A 20,511-nucleotide genomic window follows, 5' to 3' on the forward strand; every position below is an offset into this window, starting at 1 on the left:
GGATGCACTGGGGGCGCAGTTTTGCGGATCCATGTAGCGTATGTGTGCTAGCACGGAAGAAACCCCGGCCGGCCGGCGGCCACATCTCGGAATTTACCACAAGCTTGGATGCTGTGGCCTTCTCCTGCATCAGAATGTGATGTGTTTGCAGCTGCCCGGTTCCAACGCATATCTGGGACAAGAAACGCGTTGACCTTTGACTTGCAGCTGATGACAACACAAAGGTCGCTGACTGACAGCGAGAAGCTCAGAAGCGCATCTTTGCGGATCGATAGGATTGCGCTCCCGAATGCCTGAATCCATCCTGAAAGGTAAACTAATATCGCGTGCATTTCATTTGTGCATGATGCATCTGCCAAAAACGGGGGATGTGCTTAAATAGTCATTGTGTTACCCGGCCGGACAGACGAAAAAGCCGGATGTTGTCATTACGTAACACACACACACACGTCAGTCCACGGGGAATATCGTGCATCTTTCCTCATTTTTCATTTGTAATCTGACAAATTGTGTTGCAAAATGAGCACGCGTACATGGCAAGAGGAATCATTTGCGGTAGCCTGGGTTGCCTTTTGCGCGAGTACGTGCGTGTCCACCATTGCCTCACATGCGTCATTCACCTGATCGTCTGCAGGTTAGCGCAACCTGTCAGTTTTACGTTTAAACCAGTGTTTTGTGTAAACAATCCACAATCAAGACAATAATAAAAAGCAATACATTCGAGAGAACGGTGTCTGTGTTGGCTCGCAGTGACGTCACCGCAGTTACGTCACGTGAGCGGCTTAGCAACTGTTTAGGGTTTTATATTCCTGAGTGGCCTCCTTGAATGAGACACACTCAAAGGTAAGCCACAGTTGGAACAATAATGCTTGCTCAAACAGGGGAAAAAATATTCTGAAAACGGATTCAGTTGAATTTTTATTTTTTAGGTTAAATGATAATTACGCACTAAATCGTTTTTTTTTTTTCATGCATTTTCAGTTACCTTGCGGTAACTTGCTAAACATGTGAGTGTCCAAATCAGAGGGGCAATTTTAGGACTTGCAGGATGATGAAAAGTAAAGACTCAGTTTGACTTGCTGGGCTAAAAAAGATGATAATGAAGGACTGTTTGGAACCTTTGTGAACAACTTGCATTGCAATGAGTACCGGCCTAATGTGTGAGGTCTTTGAGAGGTGTGCAGGTACAGTATTGCTCTTCCTTGGAGATTCTACACATTCACTCCCAGGCTGCCGTGGTCAGGAATGACAAGGGAAACTCTAAGAATGGAGCGGTTGTGCATTGGAGGGCTATCCTTTCCTCCCTCTTGAGCATTCCGTTCCCGCTGCGCTTCCATCCGCTCGCTCGAGTTTCCCAGGCTCATATCCTCTGTTCACAACCATGAAAGTGTTGCCAGGGGACAGAGCAAAAGGAGGAAGCATTCCACCACTGGTCAGTGTTCTGCCCTGCTTAGACTCAAGGTCAACATTTGAAATGGAATTGCATTGAAAAAAAAAGATGCCTGACTGACTGAAATCTGCTGACCCCCACACGGCCCCTTCAAAAGCTCCCTTTTCTCAAGTAGATGACACTGCAAGTTTTTCAATCGGACATTTTTAACCATCAGCCTTGCATAATGGTTAAGAATTAAACTGAATTAAGATTCCATGAGAATGAAATGCAGTACTACATAAAATCATTCAAATGGGCAGAGTGCAGGAATCAATCCGTCTGGGTAGCAAAGAGCGGAGTAGAAGTTGTTGGAGTAAGGCTTTCAATACCGGGCATGGAAAGGGCTACATGGGGGCACATTATTTGGCTCTACGCCCCTGACACGACTGTACAACACTGCGGCACTGGAGGGAGAGAGATAGGGCGACAGAGAGCGAGCATGCGTGCGAGTGACGGAGCACAGCTCCCTCCCTCCCTCCCTCCCTCCCTCCCTGCCTCCCCCCAGACAGCAGTGAGACCGTCCGTCCGTATTCTCTCCTCCCCGGTCGTACATGTGCTGCATCTAGCGGTAGCAACGATAGCATCCGTGCTTGTGCAGGAGACGGCACAGGGCGCCTTCAAAATAGCTTTGGATTTTTTGGGGGCGGGGGGACAATATCTTTACTGCACAGTTGTTGTTGTTTTTGTGATGAGCTTGCTGGGCGCATATAAGAAGAAAAGCACTTATAATGGCTACGAATGTTTGCAGTTGGTCGATAGTGGCAGAGATAGCTTCATTACCGGCAGAGGAGGAGGAGGAGGAGGCACGCACGGAGCAGGCCCGGTAGCGGCTCTCCACGGACCCAAGGCCAGCCCGGGGAAAGTGGAAGACTGCAGCACCATGGACAGCTCAGGTACGAGTCCGGTCACAGGAAGCGAGCGACTGGCGTGATGGAGTCAGCCATTCTTCAATTGGCAGATGGCTGGCACTTCTGGCAGCAGATTTTCAGGCCTCTGTGTAGTATGCTGTGGTGCCATGTCACCTCCAGCTTAAAATGAGTCTTAAAATGATTTCACAAAATTGAGGAAAACCCAGCAAGGATTTAATGTCTTCTTAGATATATTGCCTTGAAAGTGTACTCTGATTGACTGTTATTATTATTATTATTCATACTCTTTTTATTCTGGTCAGGTCTAAGACTAAAAGCCATGACTATTTTAGTCGATCTAAATCCATGAATACGTCCATTTCAGACACTGAAGATACTCTGATTTGAATAATCTTCAGCATATTTTTCGAACCATGCACATCCCATCCATTTAAATAAAATACCCCCCCACACACACACACACACACACACACACAAATGCATATACACCGTTACTGATGACATTTTGCTAGCACCTCTGCTGAAGAAATTGATGGTGGACATACAATTGAGTGGTTTAGTTGGTCTCTCTGTAGCACCATATTGCACGTCTTCAAATTCACCACTAGGTGGCATCCAATAAGTCTACTTTTGCTTTGTATTTCTTTTAGTGTGGTCAAATGTTTTCTTTGTCCAGATATGGATGCCAACTACGGTGGAGGATTGTTGGATATGGTTAAAGGCGGAGCTGGAAAGTTCTTCAGCAACTTTAAAGACAATCTCAAGGACACACTAAAAGACACTTCCACCAAGGTCATGCATCAGGTTGCCACGTAAGTATTCGTAAATCATGGACTTCTCATATTCATCTTTTGATCTGATGCCCGAATCTGTTTGGTATGCAAAAAAATTGACCTTGCCGTTCCAATACTTTTGGAGGGGACATTTTGTTTTAGCATGCCTGTGCATTTTACGCTCCTTCCATCCGCATTCATTTGCAGAGCTCTGCGTCGATTCAAGTGACTAAGTAAAAGAAGAGAATTGAAATCTCTTCTTTGATTTGTTTTTGAAATGAGGTGAGCTATATGTAAAAGAGTACACCAGAGTCTGGCACAGCGTGCTCCACTCACTGTTTGTGCACTGGGACCACAAAGGGGGCTCTGTTTTGCAAAAAGACCACATGGATTACCTCTCACTATTGACTCAGCACATCTGATCCTGAATATTCCTGCCCCCCCTTTAAATCTGCACTCTTGGTTCTTCTTTACAGCTTTGCTCATCTGTTTGTACTCTGGCTCTCCCCACCAATAAATTATTCATGCTAGTTGATTGTGCTAAATGGCCAGTGCACTGCTGTCATGCAGAAGGCTGCATTTCATGGCTGCATGTTTGTTCAGTGCATAGACGCTATGCGTGTAGGAGGCATGAACAATGAGGGAGGTACACTGCTATAGCAACCAGCACAAAGCTCAAGACAAAAAAAGGCCTTTCACACATTCATTTTTGACTCTTGGCTGTCATCGAGGAGCTCAACCTATCCCTGCACACTTTGGAACCGTCACTCAATCGTCCGTCACGCACGTTCGGAGGACGGAGGGAGGGAGAGAAGGATTATATCAGCAATATTTGTTTTGGAAAGACAACTTTACATGTGCTGTGAAATGCAGCCACTCGTGCAATGTGAATGAGTGTTATTTGATATGGTGAAGCCTTTCTCCCTAATTTGATTTACTTTGACCTTTCTCTGTGAAAATGTTTCAAAATGTGCTTAAAAGGGAACGCTCTTTGTTGCAGCTACACGAAAGGGGAGCTCGACATAGCCTACATCACGTCAAGAATCATAGGTAAGTGCAAACGTATTTTGGGTGTGCATTTTACGTTTGCTCTTTGTTCCACTGCTTGACTTGTAAAGTAGCTGAGTTGTTAATTATGTCATTTTTCAGTGATGACCTACCCAGCCGAGTCTGTGCAGATCGGCTACCAAAACCACGTGGAGGACATTCGATCCTTCCTGGACACGCGTCACGCTGACCATTACACTGTCTTCAACCTGTCACAGCGCAACTACCGCGGAGCCAAATTCTCCAACAGGGTAAAATAAACACAACATATCAATTGGAGAAACATTGTTCCTTGTTCCAATGAATCCAAAGCGGCCAACGTATGTCCAATTTTGTTTTTCATGGCTAAATTTAGCTGTTGTGCCTTTTAATCAGTGCTGGAAAAGAACTTCACATTTGTTTTATTTGGACTGTTCACATGTCCAGTGGATTCAAATGAAACATTATTTACACAAAAATTACCCAGCCTCCAGCAACTACCTGCAAGGCAGTTGTGGAGTTAATGTGGCCTAGATATATCTTGCCTGCGAAAGGAAGTTAGCGTACCTTGACAGATGACTCATCATTGTGTTGTGTTGCTGAAATGCTGCTACCAGCACTAACTTCTACACATACCCTTGCTGTTTTGTTGTGTTGTTTTCCCCCTTTTCCTGTCGTGCCATCTCCGTGCTCCTCCTCCAGGTTTCCGAGTGTAATTGGCCCGCTCTGCAGGCTCCCAGCCTCCACAACCTCTTTGCTGTTTGTAAGAACATGCACAACTGGCTTAAACAGAATCCCAAGAACGTGTGCGTGATCACCTGCTCGGTAAGCATCTCTTCGGGTACTTGAAAGAAGTGACCTGCAATGCACAAAAGGAAGCACTAAAACTTTCAGCTTGTCTTTGAAAGGTTCCATAAGAAATGGAATCCAATTTGGCCCGTAATGACTGTATTTTTCTGTCCGGTGTAATTGTTTGATGGGAAATGGGAAATCCAATTGAACAGTTTTCTGTCATTTGTTGCCTCTCATTAACCTGAAATGAACTCGGCGCAATGAGCTCGTAATAGTACTTTTTTTTTTTCACCCAATGTGAGATGGTCAAATGGTTTCACGTTACATGCTCATTTTATTCAGAGAAATTGAACTTTGGATGTGATGAGCGCTCGCTGTGTGCTTTTTAGGACGGCCGTGCGCCCTCCGGGGTCTTGGTTTGCGCCATGTTTTGCTTCTGCCACCTCTTCAACAATCCCATTCCTGCCATGCAACTCCTCAGCGCCAAGAGACCAGGCTCGGGCCTCTGGCCTTCACACCGCAGGTAGAGTAGCTAGCTGAAAATTGTACTCAAGTAGCGCCCAAGCAGGAAGTCTGCTGCGTTGTGGGGGTTCAAATTGCCATTTGAAGGGTTCAGCTTACGTAAAGAAACAGCGTAAAGAAGTCAAAGGCATAAAGGAACTTAATAGGTCACAACACAATTGTTTGTATTGGTCTTTGTGAGCACAACAATTTTTGGGGGTCTAGAACGACGTAAATAATGGATGGGCATGTCCAAATGTGGTCATCATCCAGATAGTGAAACGATTCAATTGCAGTGGTTCATAGGCTCGGAATGTTGCTCTTTGGCAGGTACATCGGCTACGTGTGTAGCATGGTGTCGGAGAAGCCCAGTCTACCCCACAGCAAGCCTCTGAAGATCAAGGCTCTCACCGTCAGTCCGGTGCCTTGTTTCAACAAGCAACGGAGCGGCTGTCGGCCCTTCTGCGACGTGCTCATCGGAGAGACCAAAATCTTCTCGACGGCGCAGGAGTACGAGCGAATGAGGTACAGCCGCATTTGGACACTTAACAGTTTGATATTATTCCATGGATTCATTCTATTTGGGTATGATTAGAGAGCACAGAGTTCAAGAGGGCAAAGTGGTTTTTCCTCTGGGCGTCAGCGTGCAAGGAGACGTCGTCGTTTCTGTCTATCACATGAGGTCCACCATAGGGGGACGTCTGCAAGCCAAGGTACGCAGAACATCTTGTTTTGTGAATTGTATATTCAAATGCAACGTTTCGAGGTGAACATTTGAGATCAAAAACAATCTAATCAGTTTGTGGGGTTTCATTTTTTGCTATTTAATTCATTTTTGATCACAGTGCCTTCAAAAATGTTAGGTCAAACGGGAAATATTCCAATTAAAATTTTCTTTAAGCCGCACTTGTTGAAAGTAACAGTTTTCTTCACCCTTTAGGTGTCGAACACGCAGATTTTCCAGATCCAGTTTCACACTGGCTTCATTGCACCCGGAACCACTATGTTGAAATTTAACAAGTAAGTATTGGTGACTACTTAATAATGGAGTGGTTGTACAGGTCTCGGTCTTTGAAAAAAAACGCGTTCTCCCTACATGTAACTGCTGTTAGATACTAAAACCACTGTCAGTTTATCATTATCCACAAATGCCTCATATCTCCTGTCAGACCAGAGCTGGACGCGTGCGACTCTCCAGACAAGTATCCCCAGCTGTTCCATGTGATATTGGACGTGGAGGTGGAGGGCTTAGACAAACAGAAAGACCTCACGCCACCCTGGGAGCAGTTCCCGTCAAAAGATCTGAGTCCCAATGTGCTTTTCACCTGCCATCAGGAACATCAGGATGCTCTCGCCATCGCCGGTACTTGTCCTACTTATGTCTTTTTAATTCTATGAAATGAAAATAATTTACGGATGTACCGTACATTTATTTGTGGAATGATGATAACAAATACTGATGTAGCAAAAAATAGTCCAAAGCCAATTTTTCCAATGAAGTTGAGATGGCATTGCAGCAGAATAGTGCTGTTTAACTAACTTACTAACACTCACTCACTAAGTGACTTTTATTTTTGCCCCACCAAGATGAGATGGAAGGCTTGGATTTGGAGGGTAAGACAGTAGTGGAGTAGAACTGTACAAAACTCCAGTCTAGCAGAACAAGGGGCCATTCAATATGGTCACGCAAAATATATTTATATGCATATTGCATTTAAATGATTAATTCAACTACTACAAACACATGTAATCTAATCATGTGTTAAAATCTGCAGTGACTGCATTGAATGGAGCCTCATCATTGTTCTGGCACAGGAAAAAAGTGCTTAAAATGCCCCTGATGCAAATCACCGTTGTAAATATAAAGTATGACTTTATTATAGTTTAGTTGAAGCAGTTGCTCTTAGGATCCAACCCATTTGACATGACAGACAAGACGCCATTCAATTTTGGATGATTGTGCATTTTGATGATGCTAAAACATTTAGTTAGCCATCATCCATTATTTCCTCTTGATCCCATTTTTACTGTGCATCATTTCCCCAAATATAATTGCATCTATTTTATTGCTGCTTTTAATTGTTGACATAGTATTTCTCTTTCTCTGTTCTTCCGTGCATTCTCCAGAGCCAAGCAGGCCCCACGCGGGTCCCGACGGCCGAGTCCACGGTGAGGAGAGCGAGCCCTCTGACGACGACATGATCTCCCTCTCCAGCCAGCGGAGCAGCACCAGCACAGCCCCCCATAAAGGGGATCAGCCTTCTCCGACCCCCGTGGACCTTGACCCCCCTGGAGAAGTAGATCTCCTTGGCCTGGGTGGCGAAGATATCAAGCAACCACCTCCCGTTACCCGCGCTCCATCTACGACCACTGACCTCCTGGGGGACTTGTTCGGGGCTCCACCGCAGCCAACCAGCGGGGCGTCATCCAATCACTCCACTCCACATAAAACAGTGGCGAGCTCTGCCTCGCCGTGTGGTTCCCCTGGCCCACCAGGTGAGTAGACAGAATGCAATTAGGTCGATTGGCAGATGTCTAATAATGGGCCTTTCTTCTCTATTGCAAGATGCTCCTCTGGTGGCAACAGTGCCATCTGTTGTCAGCAGTGCTAGTGAACAAGCTTTTTGTCAATGTTTCAGTTCAAGTCAACACTAAGCACTCACAATTGACAAAAGATAGCAAATAGCTCTGTGTTGTAAAATTTGTGTCTAGATTGAATGAATTATGAAGCAAATATCAGATGGGATAACTTGAATGCATATGGACCCTCGTTTTTGTGCGACCCCCAGTGTTTGACCCCTTCGGAGGCGGGCCTATGCCTAAACCTCAGGAGATGATGGGCTCGTTCCTCGGAGCAGGTACGGAGCAGTCGGCCTCCTTCTTGCATGCCGCTCGCTCTCCATCCCCCACCTTGCAGCCCACGAGCTTTGGTGAGGCGTGTCTCTTCTGCTCACTGTCCATTCTGTCATTGTCTTTGAGCATTCACTGCTAAAAGATAATAAGCAAAACTTGTAGGAAAGACTCAAGGTCATCGCAAACATAACGAGGGTGGTAAATGACTGTTCTCGAATAGGACGGAGTTCCCCCGTCCAAGCCGCTACCCCGAGTGTCAACATTCAGCAGCAAAACGTCATGGGAGGCTGGGAATGGAACCGGACAGCCACCGCCGGCACAGGTACACCGAGCTGCACCCAACCCGACTACTATTACAAGAAATGAATATCCTCTCTAATTTTGGAGGAGGAGGCTTGGGAGTGGGCAGTCGATCAGCCACAACGAGTCCCACGGGCTCGCTCCACAGCACACCCACCCACCAAAACAAGCCAAACACTCTGGACCCCTTTGCTGACATAGGTAACCTCGGGGGTAAGTTACTGCCCTGGATTTCAAGTAACCGCATTACAATTTTTGACTCAGCCCTTTCTTCCAGGGGGTTCTGGATTCTCCAGCAAGCCCACCACACCAACAGGAACAAGCCCTTCCTTTCCTTCCACGGGCTCCCCGTCGCGGCCTCCTCCGTCTCCGCAGCATGCAGGAGGGTGGCAGCCCCACTCGGGAGCTGCTTTCCCATCATGGCAGCCTAACACTGCCACAGGAGGCTGGCAGCCGCAAGGACAAGGAGCCACTCCCCAGCCAAAGCCAAGTCCGAGCCACGCGTCTATGCCTCACACTTCGCCGCAGAACCGACCCAACTATAACGTCAGGTTCTCTGCAGGCGGGGGTGGATCACCCAGTGCTGCGGGCAAAGCACAGACGGGATTGGGTGAGAATCAAACTAATAATACTAATGAAATTAAAAAATCTTTGAATGTCTCTCTGCTTGCTTCCTTCCCTCCCTCCCTTTGTGGCAGGCTCTAAGCCCAAGGCTTCCAATGCCAACTTTGACGACCTGCTGTCTGGTCAAGGCTTTGCGGGGGCCAAAGAGAAGAAAGGACCCAGGACTATTGCAGAAATGCGGAAGGAAGAAATGGCCAAAGAGATGGACCCGGAGAAAATAAAGGTAGCAGTTGTCTCACTTTGGATAATATTGTCAATACACACGCCCATACTTGTTTCAAATGACTTTTTTTTTTTTTTTTTTTTTTAGATTCTAGAATGGATTGAGGGGAAGGAGCGCAACATCCGGGCTCTCCTGTCCACTATGCATACAGTGTTGTGGGAAGGAGAAACACGCTGGAAGCCAGTTGGCATGGCTGACCTGGTGACTCCAGAACAGGTCAAAAAGGTCTATCGCAAAGCCGTCCTCGTCGTCCACCCAGATAAGGTGAGATGAAAGTGTTTTGAATGTTTTGAACCCCCACAAATTTTACAGCAGTATATATCAACTCATTGGTTAATATAATAATATATCAGAATAATATAATGTCCTTTCATTTTATTGCATGAAACATCTTTTTCATTATATGCAATGTTTTTTTTCCTCTGAAAATAATGGCAAGGTAGGCCACCAAATCATCAGTTTTTTACTCAATGTTGCTCAGGAACTTTCTGATACATGACACAATGAGATAAAATATGACAGCGATGACCAGGAAAATGATTATTCCCTCAAAAATGTGACTCGTCAAAGTTCCAAAGGTGGGCTTCAACCAGTCATTTTCCTGATGAACAAAATGAGTTGTATCATGAAGGTGGCTAACTATATTAGCAATGGTGATATTATAGTCAGGCACAAAGGTACAACATTCAGATCCAATGACAGAACAAGTTCCCCCTCTGGCCGCTAAAAGAAAATCCAAAGCCGCTCGCTTTTGTAAAGCCAGCAGTCGAACCGAAGCCAGTTCGCTCGATATGAGCCCGAGCGCCCTGCCCGTTTGGTTGGCGATAATCTCCATCGCCTGAGACAGATCGGCGATTTGATCCAAAGCCGACATATCGCTGTAAAAAGGGAGAAGAGCACCAATGGCGTTCTGACGGTGCGTCCGGAATGAATCTGAAACGGCCCGTCTCGGCCTGTGAAGAGGAACTCTCTTGGGTAACGACTGGGTCACTCTCATAGCCGGGATGACGTACGCTATGCCGCAGCGGCCTTTGTAATCCACCGGAAGATACGGGTAAGCCATGTTGCCGCACACCCAGTACATGCCCACCGGAGACGAGACGGAGCAGAGGGCAGCGCGGTGAGCCAGCGCCGTGAGCCGGGTCGGGCCCGCCGTCTCCAGGCACCGCTGAGGCCTCCGTTGCACCGTCTGAAAGTCGCCGTCGGGGTGACTCGGGTCCCACTTAAACGTACGAAGGCAGTCCGATTCTCCCACGGGTGCCGTCCCGTCATTTTCCAAACACCAGGAAAACCTTTGAGGAATGAGCTGTACAGGAACGGGATTAGGCGTTTTCACACACTTGTTGCAGTTTGTGCGCGCTCCCGAACAGTTGAGAGGTCGCATTTTGGACAGAGCAGGGCATTCGGGGTGAGCGTAGGACTGAGAGAAGGGGATATGCAGAAGGTGGCAGGTGTCGCAGTCAGAAGCGGGCAAGGCCATCAGGGGCAAGCCCGCTCCGGCCGCGTAGGGCGTAAAAGCGCAGACGTAGCAGCTGGAATTAGGCTGGAGGTGCTGGGCGACTTGCCACGCCATAGTCAGGAAAACGTTGATATCGTCTACCCTGGCGTCTGAGGTTACCTGTGGCGCACCGAGGATGGACTCCACCAGGACCACCACCAGAAGAAGCGTGGGCATCCTTATGGCAGGCAGGAGAAAAAAAGTGCTCCTCTCATGCAGACAGTGTCTTTAGATTTAAGAGCAGCACCATCATCAGGGTTTGGCATCTGATTGTGGAGTCTCCTCCCTTCCCTTGTCTCTATCTATCAGCATGTCACACGGTTCATTCATCAGTCGTCACTAAGCAATCACTTTGTGTCAACAGAGGATGTTTGGACTTTCAGGAGGCTTCAGAGAAACATTTTGACAGCATTTGAATCGGAGACTGCAGCGAGCCTGTGTTTGCCTCCACCTGGAGCAATCTGGTGTCACCGTTAGATGTTTGCATCTTTTCCATTTGCTCCTTAATGTATGTGTGAACAGGCTCCCATTTGTTGACACTGTTTCTTGGCTTGCTGCTGCTTCAGAGTGCATTTCGGAATTTCTCACCAAACACCGGCTGAGCTAGGGTTTTTCCATTTAAGGATATCTTAAGGAGTCTGCAAAATATATATATATATATATATTTTTTTTTTTTAACCAAACCCCCAAAATTCTTCCAAAAACAAATGTGTGTCCCCACAGGCACATTTTCCACTTGTGTGCTTAAGAGAAAATGCCATTCGTCACTAATTTCCGTCTTTCGTTACCCATCACAGGCAACGGGACAAGCCTATGAACAATACGCCAAGATGATTTTCATGGAACTAAATGATGCCTGGTCAGAATTTGAAAGCCAAGGACAAAAACCTCTGTACTGAAAAAACAAAATGGATTGCAAGGAAATGAGGGAAGAGAAGATCCTGACACACACTCTGGTCAATATTTGCATTCATCCATTTAACAGATGTTCTTTTACTGCGATAGTGTAAAAGCTCCTACTGTGTATTATTTGTGCAATATTATCTCAGCAATCAAACACAATTGAGCGTCTAGTGTAGATCTGATTTGATCAAACTAAAACAGTCGATAGTGCCCATACAAGATAAGAGAAAAACTCATCAGCAAGTAGACTGTGACCATGTTGCCATTGGCAGACTCCGATATTACAATAAAAGCTGACAATAGATATTGTAGAAAACAACATAGCGATACCAATTTTGACCATTGAACTCTTTGCCTTTTTACTGGCAGTAATTTCGGATCAGCACATGTACACTTGTAAACAGTTGTTGAAGCACTTTGAAGCGTTGTCACTCAAATGAGCTCAGTTTTAGTGCTGGCTAGTTTGGTCAAAGCACAAACAAAAGAGGAAAGGCAATTATGATTCAGCATTTTGTTTATTATCAGCGCAGGGCTCCTTTTTTTTTTATTAATATAAATTGTGCTTGTCTTCTCTATTTATTGAAAAACTTGCAGATGTCTGAGCCAGTAACTCCTCAACAGAGTTTCCAACAACAAATAGAGTAATCAGCAAATGTTATGCAATGCCACGAATCGCCTGTTGCTCCCCCAACTTGTTAGAACGCAATAATGGGTTTACATTGCAACAGGTCTGGAATGAAATCCTAATGTAATACTGATGGAAATCTTGATTTGTCTCCATAAACTGGCTGGTGCTGTAAAAAATGACTGAAATTGATGCCGTGAGGTTACTTGCGTATGACCATTTCTCTCAGAGCACTGACACTTTTATTTGTTTTAATAATGCTCATACGGTTTGTCAGGAATAGCATCAAATTAAAGCTATGTTCACAGTCTAATTGACATATTTGAAGACATTTACAGTCCATTTGATGCCTGTTTTCCGTTCCCATTGATTTGAATCCCGTTACTGTTGTCATTTTGTCGGAATCTTTTGTTTTCAGGACTCTCTTATCTGTATTTTGTATAGTGACTGAAAAGTACTCAAAGGAAAAGACGCTTTAATTGATGTCTGGGATCCAAAATGATTTGAATCTCGCAAAGCGTTGCGGGCGCTCAGAGACACTGAAAAAAAGAAAGTGCAAACGCAGGATTTGTTGTGCTCTACTTCCAAGGATGATCAATGTGAAAATAACTCCTAATCTGAATAATCCCTCTACAGTCTTACAAGTCACCAAAATACTATAAACATTTGTGTTGTACTCTGTGGATGTGTGTTGTAGAATGTATGGAAGTGATTTGGACTATTGGATATTTGATGTCTTTGCCTGTCTGCTGTATGACTAAACCGAGTAAAATACTGTTGATGTGTTCCCTTTAATTTGCATACGTACGTACGTATATGCTGCGCACGCACGCACGCACGCACGCACGCACGCACGCACGCACGCACGCACGCACGCACGCACACTGTTGCTGCACCCAAAGATTTCCCCTTACCACCCACATCGCGTTCAAACCTTGTATGCAATGAAAGAGTCATCGATTATTGGACTCATCGGGCAGGCACACAAACGATTCTTAAGAATCGAATGACGCGTAATCGTTTTTCCAATGTTGGCCGGTGTTTGTTTTCTTTCATGTGTTCTCGGAAGACCTGGAACCATCCAAGAAAACAAATGAACACTTCTCAGTAAATGACTTTGATTAAAAGCAGGTTAGGTATTCCCTATTTTTGCAACTGGAAAAAACAACTTACTGCATCCAAATATAGCGCGCCATGTCCTCATGTAAATATGATTTTTTTTTTCCCAATAAGTACTGTATTGATTGTCCTTGTCTGTTTTTGTGTTTCAAACTAAACATCCCATATGGGAGCAGTTAAGCTGGACCGTATCAGGACATTGCCAAGGGGAAATTTGGGGTAATTTTCAATACCCCTGTAATCGGATGAATCACTTGCTTCCTTGCTTTGCTCTTTCTTCTGTGTGTACCTTGTTCTCTCTTGACGTACTTCCTGAGAGTCAATCGGTGCTGACAAATCGAAATCAGTTAGCGCAGGCTGTTTTGTTTTCCATTCTGTGTTTGTGTGAGTGTGTGTGTGTGTGTGTGAATATTATTGTTCGAAATGCCACAACATTGTCACGTTCCTTGACTGTGTACTTTTGAGATGATTTGGCTTTGGGTGGTGCTCTGCATGCCACCTGTGCTGTGGTCAGTACATAGAAGGTTACTGGCAGTTTAAAAATAGGTTTTCATTTGTGTTCCACAGGGTCATGTGGGGGCCCTAAGCAAAATAATGCCAAGGGGCTGATAATATCTTTGGTCACAGTGTAGTGCGCGAACCCAGATTTGACATATTTGTCCGATTGGGTCACACTTGTCATCCCGAGTGACTGGCAGTACTTGCAGTAGATGGTGCCAAACCTCATTCGAAAATAGGAAAATCATTTGTTGTGCTTTTCCTTTTTCAAGCTCACATAAATAAGATGTTTTGAAGTCAAATGAAATCGAACCGTTTCACAATGTACTGAGGAAGGGTTAGTTTGCCAAAAAAGAAGAGTGAGCGCTAGATTCGAGTGAAAAGTGTGCTAAACTAGCTGATGGTAGAGTCCCATACTGCAAGTCCAAGGTGGGCGATTCATTTTTTGGAACGAACCACACCAATATAGGTATTTATATTTGCAGAAAATGTCTTCATCTGGTGGGTCATTAGAATTTGCATGAAAATAATAAAGGAGGGTGGCACCGATGAACATGATGAACCCAATTGTCCTCCGTTGAAACCATCACACAAAAATGGCCTCGCAGGTCAGGTTATATTGCTGCTATAGTAAGCTCTTCTTTCCACTGACAGCTGGGTTACATTTGCGCTGCTCCGAGTGAGAAGGTGCTACAAAGTGGCACCTCGTCTTGAAACATCAGAGGGCAGCTCAGATAGCAATTATATTTAGTGGAACAATTTCGCATGCAGCCACTCTGGGAAAAGCCCTCTCTCTTGAGGGTATCGTTGAAACAGGTGAGTGGCAGATAAAAGGTGAGCTTTGGATGAAGCTGTTGTCTGTCAGTGAAATCCTTTAGGGCGCACAGCTGTCGTGGCATCCATTTGGTGTACATGCGAACAAAAATAGCGCTATGCTCCATGCCAACTATCAACTTGTGCAAATGCACTCGTGCACCTCTTGCCGCCGTGTACTGTGTGTGTGTGTGTATTCTAACACCGTGTCTCTGAAATAGCATAGTATACCCAGAGACACACACTCTGCATCGAGATTCCAGTTCATTGGACCCACAATGTTGGTGAGAGGACTTTTATCGGATGGCCAACTTTGTATTTCTAGCTGTGATACTGGACAAGTAAAGACTCAAGATAACAGGTGAGTCATTTTTGATTTTATGTGCTACACAGATTAATTTGACTTGTAATCAGTAGCTAAATTGTTGCCAGAAAAAAAAAAAAAACAACCTTTATGACTAATCTTTTCATTTTTTCTATTGAAATGGAAAAGATTACACCACTCCCTCTTGATTTGCATCTGATGTTTGGCTACATTCTTTCAAAATAAAATTTGGGTCTCAAGGCCTTTTATTAAGTTAAAATTTTTCTTGTGTGAGAACTGATGAGTTACTGTTTGAGCCATTGTTTCTCTTCCACAATATGATGTTACAAAACAAAGTTTGACCTTTTGTTTTTGTTGAGGTTCCCAATTCCTACTGCTTGGAAACTGATGTTCAATGTATTTTGAGTATTAGTGAGGGTACGTGTTGGAAACACAGATTTTTAAGTCCTAAAAGTAACGCCACGTGACTGTACTGTACTGTCTAGTCAATGAGTGTATGGCAACCCAGTCGAAAGTGATGCTAAGTTTGTATACAAACATTGAAAAGGAGCCTTGAGCTCAATCTGCGGCAGCAAAACTCAAGACAGCAGCCTGCCAGTGTCTGACATTACACTCCTGTTTGCTAACGGCCAATTCACCCATTTGGGTCATTGAAGCTGTGGTTGCGCAACACATAGCCAGACATATCCATGGTAACAAAGGGCTTCTGCACCGTGCCTGTGGCTGCATTAGACCTTTTAGGTGAAAGATAAACATGAGCTTAAAGTGATCACATCAACGTATTATAACGCGGAGGACTACGTATGTGTCGATGTTACTCATTAGCCATTAAGTCAACCACAGGGTCATACATAGACAAACGAACAAAAGGACACACCTCATGAAGTAGCAAGTCTATTTATTGGATGGACTGCACAACACAGTATATTATTTGAACAGACTAACACACACGCACACACGATGGATTATGGAGGCAGGACCTGTGCCGGTAATTTGAAATGTCAAGGTGCGTTAATATCTGAAATTTGAAGCTGGATGAAAAGCAGACAAAAGGAAAACCCAGAGATGGAGGGATGTACTGTACTGCCCTCATTTTTGTACTGCATTTAGTGTTTTGGATCTTAAATCAAATTCAAATGTTGTCAAAAAAAAAAACACCAGCCACTTTGCTTTGGAACATTTGAGTGCCGTTTTTTAAGAAAACATAATTAGTATACTTGTAATACTTGTCCTGTAAGGGGACACAGAAATAATTTGCTTGACTTAGGTGAAAGGATCTTTCTCCAGCTGGCTTAACAACCTTGCTGTCATTTCCTAAAACGTAACCAAGATATGAGTCAATTTTGATAGCGAGTGTGAGAAAACACAAGCTGCGTACATAATTACAGAAAATTAAATGTGATAGCATATTAAGGGGTCTAAGAAGTGTATCCTTGTGAAAATAATGTCACAGGTGCCAAAGTCTTTCCTTAGAGGTGGCCTTGGCCACCATGTAGCTCTGCACCTGCATGTGGATTTGTTGACACGCATGATATAAACATACACCGCATGCGTGCTACACATATTGTAGTAAAAGTGTTCCACAGTGCTGAGAAAATAAACCATGCTTGCTAAGCTAAACTTAAGCAAAAATTGGGCAGCGTTGCCTTGGCTAGGCTGTTGCCTCGTTTCCGTCCGTACAACTAAAAAAAAACGATTGGCACCTTTGCTGTAGTACGCTTCTTCTCACTCCTTTGCGAATGTCTTGCGTACCGTGTGTTTATTTTGCTTCCTCAATTTCATTTTGGTTTTATACAAGGACTTTGTCTGAGAACAAACAGGAAGCTCTGTATTATTTGTAACATTTGAATATTCGAAATAATAATAATAAAAAAAAGGGTTAAAAGTGACTGCACTACATATACTTATATATGTATTCCCTGCCATACTCCTTCCCAGTGACTTCATTGTTCCTACGGGACGCGAGAGCTCATTGGATTGGAGACAATAGAATTAAAAACACAAGTCTGGCATCGGACACCTCAGCACTTTCCTACCTTCAGCCTTTTAGTATTTAGTTTTGTCCATTTGGATAATGTAAGAGAGACACCCCCTTCTTCTTCTACTTGGTTGGTGTACACGTTGCACATTGTCTACAATGCTAGTGATGTCACACAGTCGCATTGTGTCACACATACCTGCTTGAGGCTTTGCATTTACTTTTCGTGAGAGCGTGTTGACGAGGCGGACCAAAACAACACAAGATGCTTATTTTGCCAAATCAACGCTGGCATGTTTGCCCACGGCTTTGCCAATGATGGGATGTTACCCATTCACATCTGGCCCTAATGTGTGTTGCTAACACGGTGCAGACCAACAGAACATCTCTCTTTGGGGTCCGCAGCATTATCACTAATAGGACTCATTATATGTATTATCTTTCCATGCGTCCGTGTCATTAGGGGTGTATAGTGCGCTGACTCACCACTGTCTGTGCGGTTTTGTAAATTAGTATTATAATTTGTTCTACAGAATAATGGTCTGATAAACATTAGTCTGAAATTTATAAGTTTTGGTTGGGCGAATACATTTCTGAAAAGAAAGAGGGCGGAAAGATGGGGACATTAATTTGTCCCGTCTGGTCAGTGCACTGGCCAAAATCGAATTTGTGGTTTAACGCTACATAGCTAGTTGACAGAGTACATTGACTCACTGTTTTTTCCTCTCCATTTTGCAGACACTGCTTCCCTTGAGAAGTCGTTTTTGGCAGGTGCTAGATTTGCAGTTGTTCTCCATTACTTCTGTAAAATGTGGAAAAGGTTGTCTCAGAACAGATTTGTATGCACTGTATATACAGTATTTGAGTGCACGTTCCGATGATAAATTCCAAGAAATACAGGAAAGGAGGGTCAAGAGAAGCCCCACCCTACCCTACTTCACTTTGGCAGAGAATGGAATGATTTTGAGCTTTTTACTTTTACAGTAAATGGACCTTTGTGCATTTATACAGTGGAATTAAAAAACAGTTTATCAGCATGTTCTGAAATATTTGATAATTTTGCACTCCCTAGCTTATATCATTTGACTCATTGGCTGATGTCAGCACAGTACTGTACCCTTTGACTGCTGTTTTTGACAAGTTGTCTGTTTTATCGATTAGAGAAGACCTGCTACTACATTCACCAGTTCTCATGACTAATGTAATATCAGCTTGTATTTCAGCTAGAGAAGCTTTTGAGGGGTTCATGATTCAGCTACGCCCTGGAAAAGACATCATGCTGCAACACTGTCAGCATTACATGATGATGACCACACAAAAACACAATATGACAAATACCAGAAAAGTGCTAATGCCCGTCGGTATTGAACCCGCTGACCGGTACATGTTGTTACTTGCCATGTTATATTGGCCACTTGGTGGCAGGAGTAGAATAAACAATTAAATCAATTGCTACAACACATTATATCGGACCATTCAATGACATCATCCCGGCAGTTCAAGAAGTATGACATCCACCCTCTTGGTATGGAGTCCCCCATGCAGGCGTTTCCCCTAGTTCAGAGCAAGCTCATAAATTATTCATGAGCAGTCTCCAGCTTTTTTTTGGTCTGTAAAGCACACTTAAGGAGTTCAGGAAAACGTCATCTCATAATGTTGCATATCTTGCACTTGACTCATCAAGAGCTCTGACGTCATCTTGCTGTGAATTCTGTGACATGGGAATGACCTGAATGAGCTGACGTTAACATGACTAAATTACAACTAGAATGTTAAAAATACAGACCTTCATAACTGCATAAACACCCAGTACAATGAATTCATTATTAAATTGTTGGATATTAATATTCATAGGTAAATTTTGTGTCAGAAAATCCCAGAAAAAAAGAAGAAGGAAAGCAAAGTTTGGAGCATCATCAATAAAATGAATTTATCATTCAATCACTTCTTCAACCAAGCCTTGTGCATTTTTGCATTTGTCATTTTCACAAATGTTGCATAGCTCGAGGATGACGTCATCCCTAGATTGTTCTGGATGATATCATTTGAGCGGATGATGTCATCCCCTTGCCCAGAGCGCTGCTGCTCAAGGGTGTTTTCCTTCATGTGGCTTTTTCCTGCTCTTTTATGGTCATTGAACGTCACATTCATATTCAACTATTTTAAATTTGATGGAATGTGCAAGGGTAAATACAGCAAGGTTTGAAATCCATATTCATGCTGATCACCAGAACTGTTTCAAAAAAATGCCGTTGATTTTGACATCCAGCTAAAGCCACTGATAACAGTAATTAAAATAATCTCTTTTGCAGTCATTAGACTGTGAAATAATTGCACCTCCCTAATGATGCAGCTCAAGGAAATAGATTTGCATGAATGAAGTTCCTTCCCTTCTCACAGGCTAGAGATATGCAACACAGCACAGTGACGCATTCTTTCTACGTCATAAAGTTTGACTAGGATTGTTAAAAGTTACATTTTTGACTTTGAGACACCCTGAGTGGATCTTATTAGACCATACAAAAGTTTGATACAGATCTTTAACCGAAACTAAGATAACTGTATTTAAAATAATACAAGCTTTTTTTTTTTAAATACATTTAAATTCTGGCAGTGACCTGAGCTGTGACCTGTGCGAGACCCTCCATCAATTTATGGCTCTTGACAATGCTAGTGTCTTTTATTGACTTGAATATTTTCCTTCAGCACTGCGCCATGGTCTCTCCTCCCGCCCAACAAAATTAATCACATGGCAAAATTCTTGAAATTCTTATTTTTATTCCTCAATAGTGAATAACATACACTATTTTTAGTATCGTGGACATTCCTTCTTTTCAGACAGCGTATTATTGAGCAGACATTTGGAAAGCAACATTAACTTCTGTGTGGCTTATTGTCCACATCTGGATGGAATCTTTTCTTTTTTTTTTCCCCCACTCAAGTAGCTGGTTGTTTTGATGAACTTGGGGAACTGGGAAGACTTCATGGGATTCAAAGCATGACTTTACGGTATATTTAGTTTAGTATGTACTATTAATAGACAGCCGCAACATGGGGGAAACATAAACATTCATGATGATGATGATGATACAACTGATTTGGAGATGCAAGACATTACCCATGCACTGATATAAAAAATTGTTTAATGATGTCAGCTACAAGAATTATTTGTCGAAGATATATTTTGTGACAGCCTTTCTTTTTAATTGTTATCATGAGCTAATTTAGTATTTTTCTTTATTTATTTTTTTAGCCAGTTTACAACATTTCCAAAACGTCATGCAGATAGTAAAGATGTGAGTAAATGAGTTGTAAAATGCAACGATTAAAAACCACTAAAAATCACATTTCTGCTTGGG

At 43.6% G+C, this 20,511-nt stretch overlaps 1 protein-coding gene across 3 annotated transcripts; it reads left to right on the top strand.

The window, feature by feature from the left end:
* Positions 1-14: 14 nt before the first annotated feature.
* dnajc6 (DnaJ (Hsp40) homolog, subfamily C, member 6) lies at positions 15-13,214 on the top strand. Of its 3 annotated transcripts, XM_068652213.1 has the most exons (19): positions 15-311; positions 2,181-2,325; positions 2,978-3,113; positions 4,075-4,124; positions 4,224-4,372; positions 4,803-4,925; positions 5,282-5,415; positions 5,724-5,918; positions 5,989-6,106; positions 6,334-6,413; positions 6,563-6,756; positions 7,521-7,889; positions 8,183-8,323; positions 8,467-8,568; positions 8,634-8,759; positions 8,824-9,156; positions 9,245-9,393; positions 9,481-9,657; positions 11,689-13,214. In XM_068652213.1, the coding sequence occupies exons 2-19, from the start codon at positions 2,313-2,315 to the stop codon at positions 11,788-11,790; spliced, it is 2,691 nt and encodes an 896-aa protein (XP_068508314.1). In that variant the 5' UTR covers positions 15-311; positions 2,181-2,312; the 3' UTR covers positions 11,791-13,214. The 3 variants fall into 3 exon arrangements, with proteins under 3 accessions (XP_068508314.1, XP_049584489.1, XP_049584511.1); XM_049728532.2 differs by lacking the exon at positions 15-311 and having other exon boundaries at positions 1,964-2,325; XM_049728554.2 differs by lacking the exon at positions 15-311 and having other exon boundaries at positions 1,964-2,325; positions 8,183-8,251.
* Positions 13,215-20,511: the final 7,297 nt, after the last annotated feature.

This window comes from Syngnathus scovelli, chromosome 10 (genome assembly GCF_024217435.2).
Source record: "Syngnathus scovelli strain Florida chromosome 10, RoL_Ssco_1.2, whole genome shotgun sequence".
Lineage (NCBI taxonomy): Eukaryota > Metazoa > Chordata > Actinopteri > Syngnathiformes > Syngnathidae > Syngnathus > Syngnathus scovelli.

Coding starts and splice junctions, on each gene's coding strand:
- dnajc6 (XM_049728532.2), top strand. CDS start 2,121: ATGAGCTTGCTGGGCGCATATAAGAAGAAAAGCACTTATAATGGCTAC. Junction 8,760..8,823: donor TGACATAGGTAACCTCGGGG/GTAAGTTACTGC, acceptor CCTTTCTTCCAG/GGGGTTCTGGATTCTCCAGC. Junction 9,658..11,688: donor TCGTCGTCCACCCAGATAAG/GTGAGATGAAAG, acceptor TACCCATCACAG/GCAACGGGACAAGCCTATGA.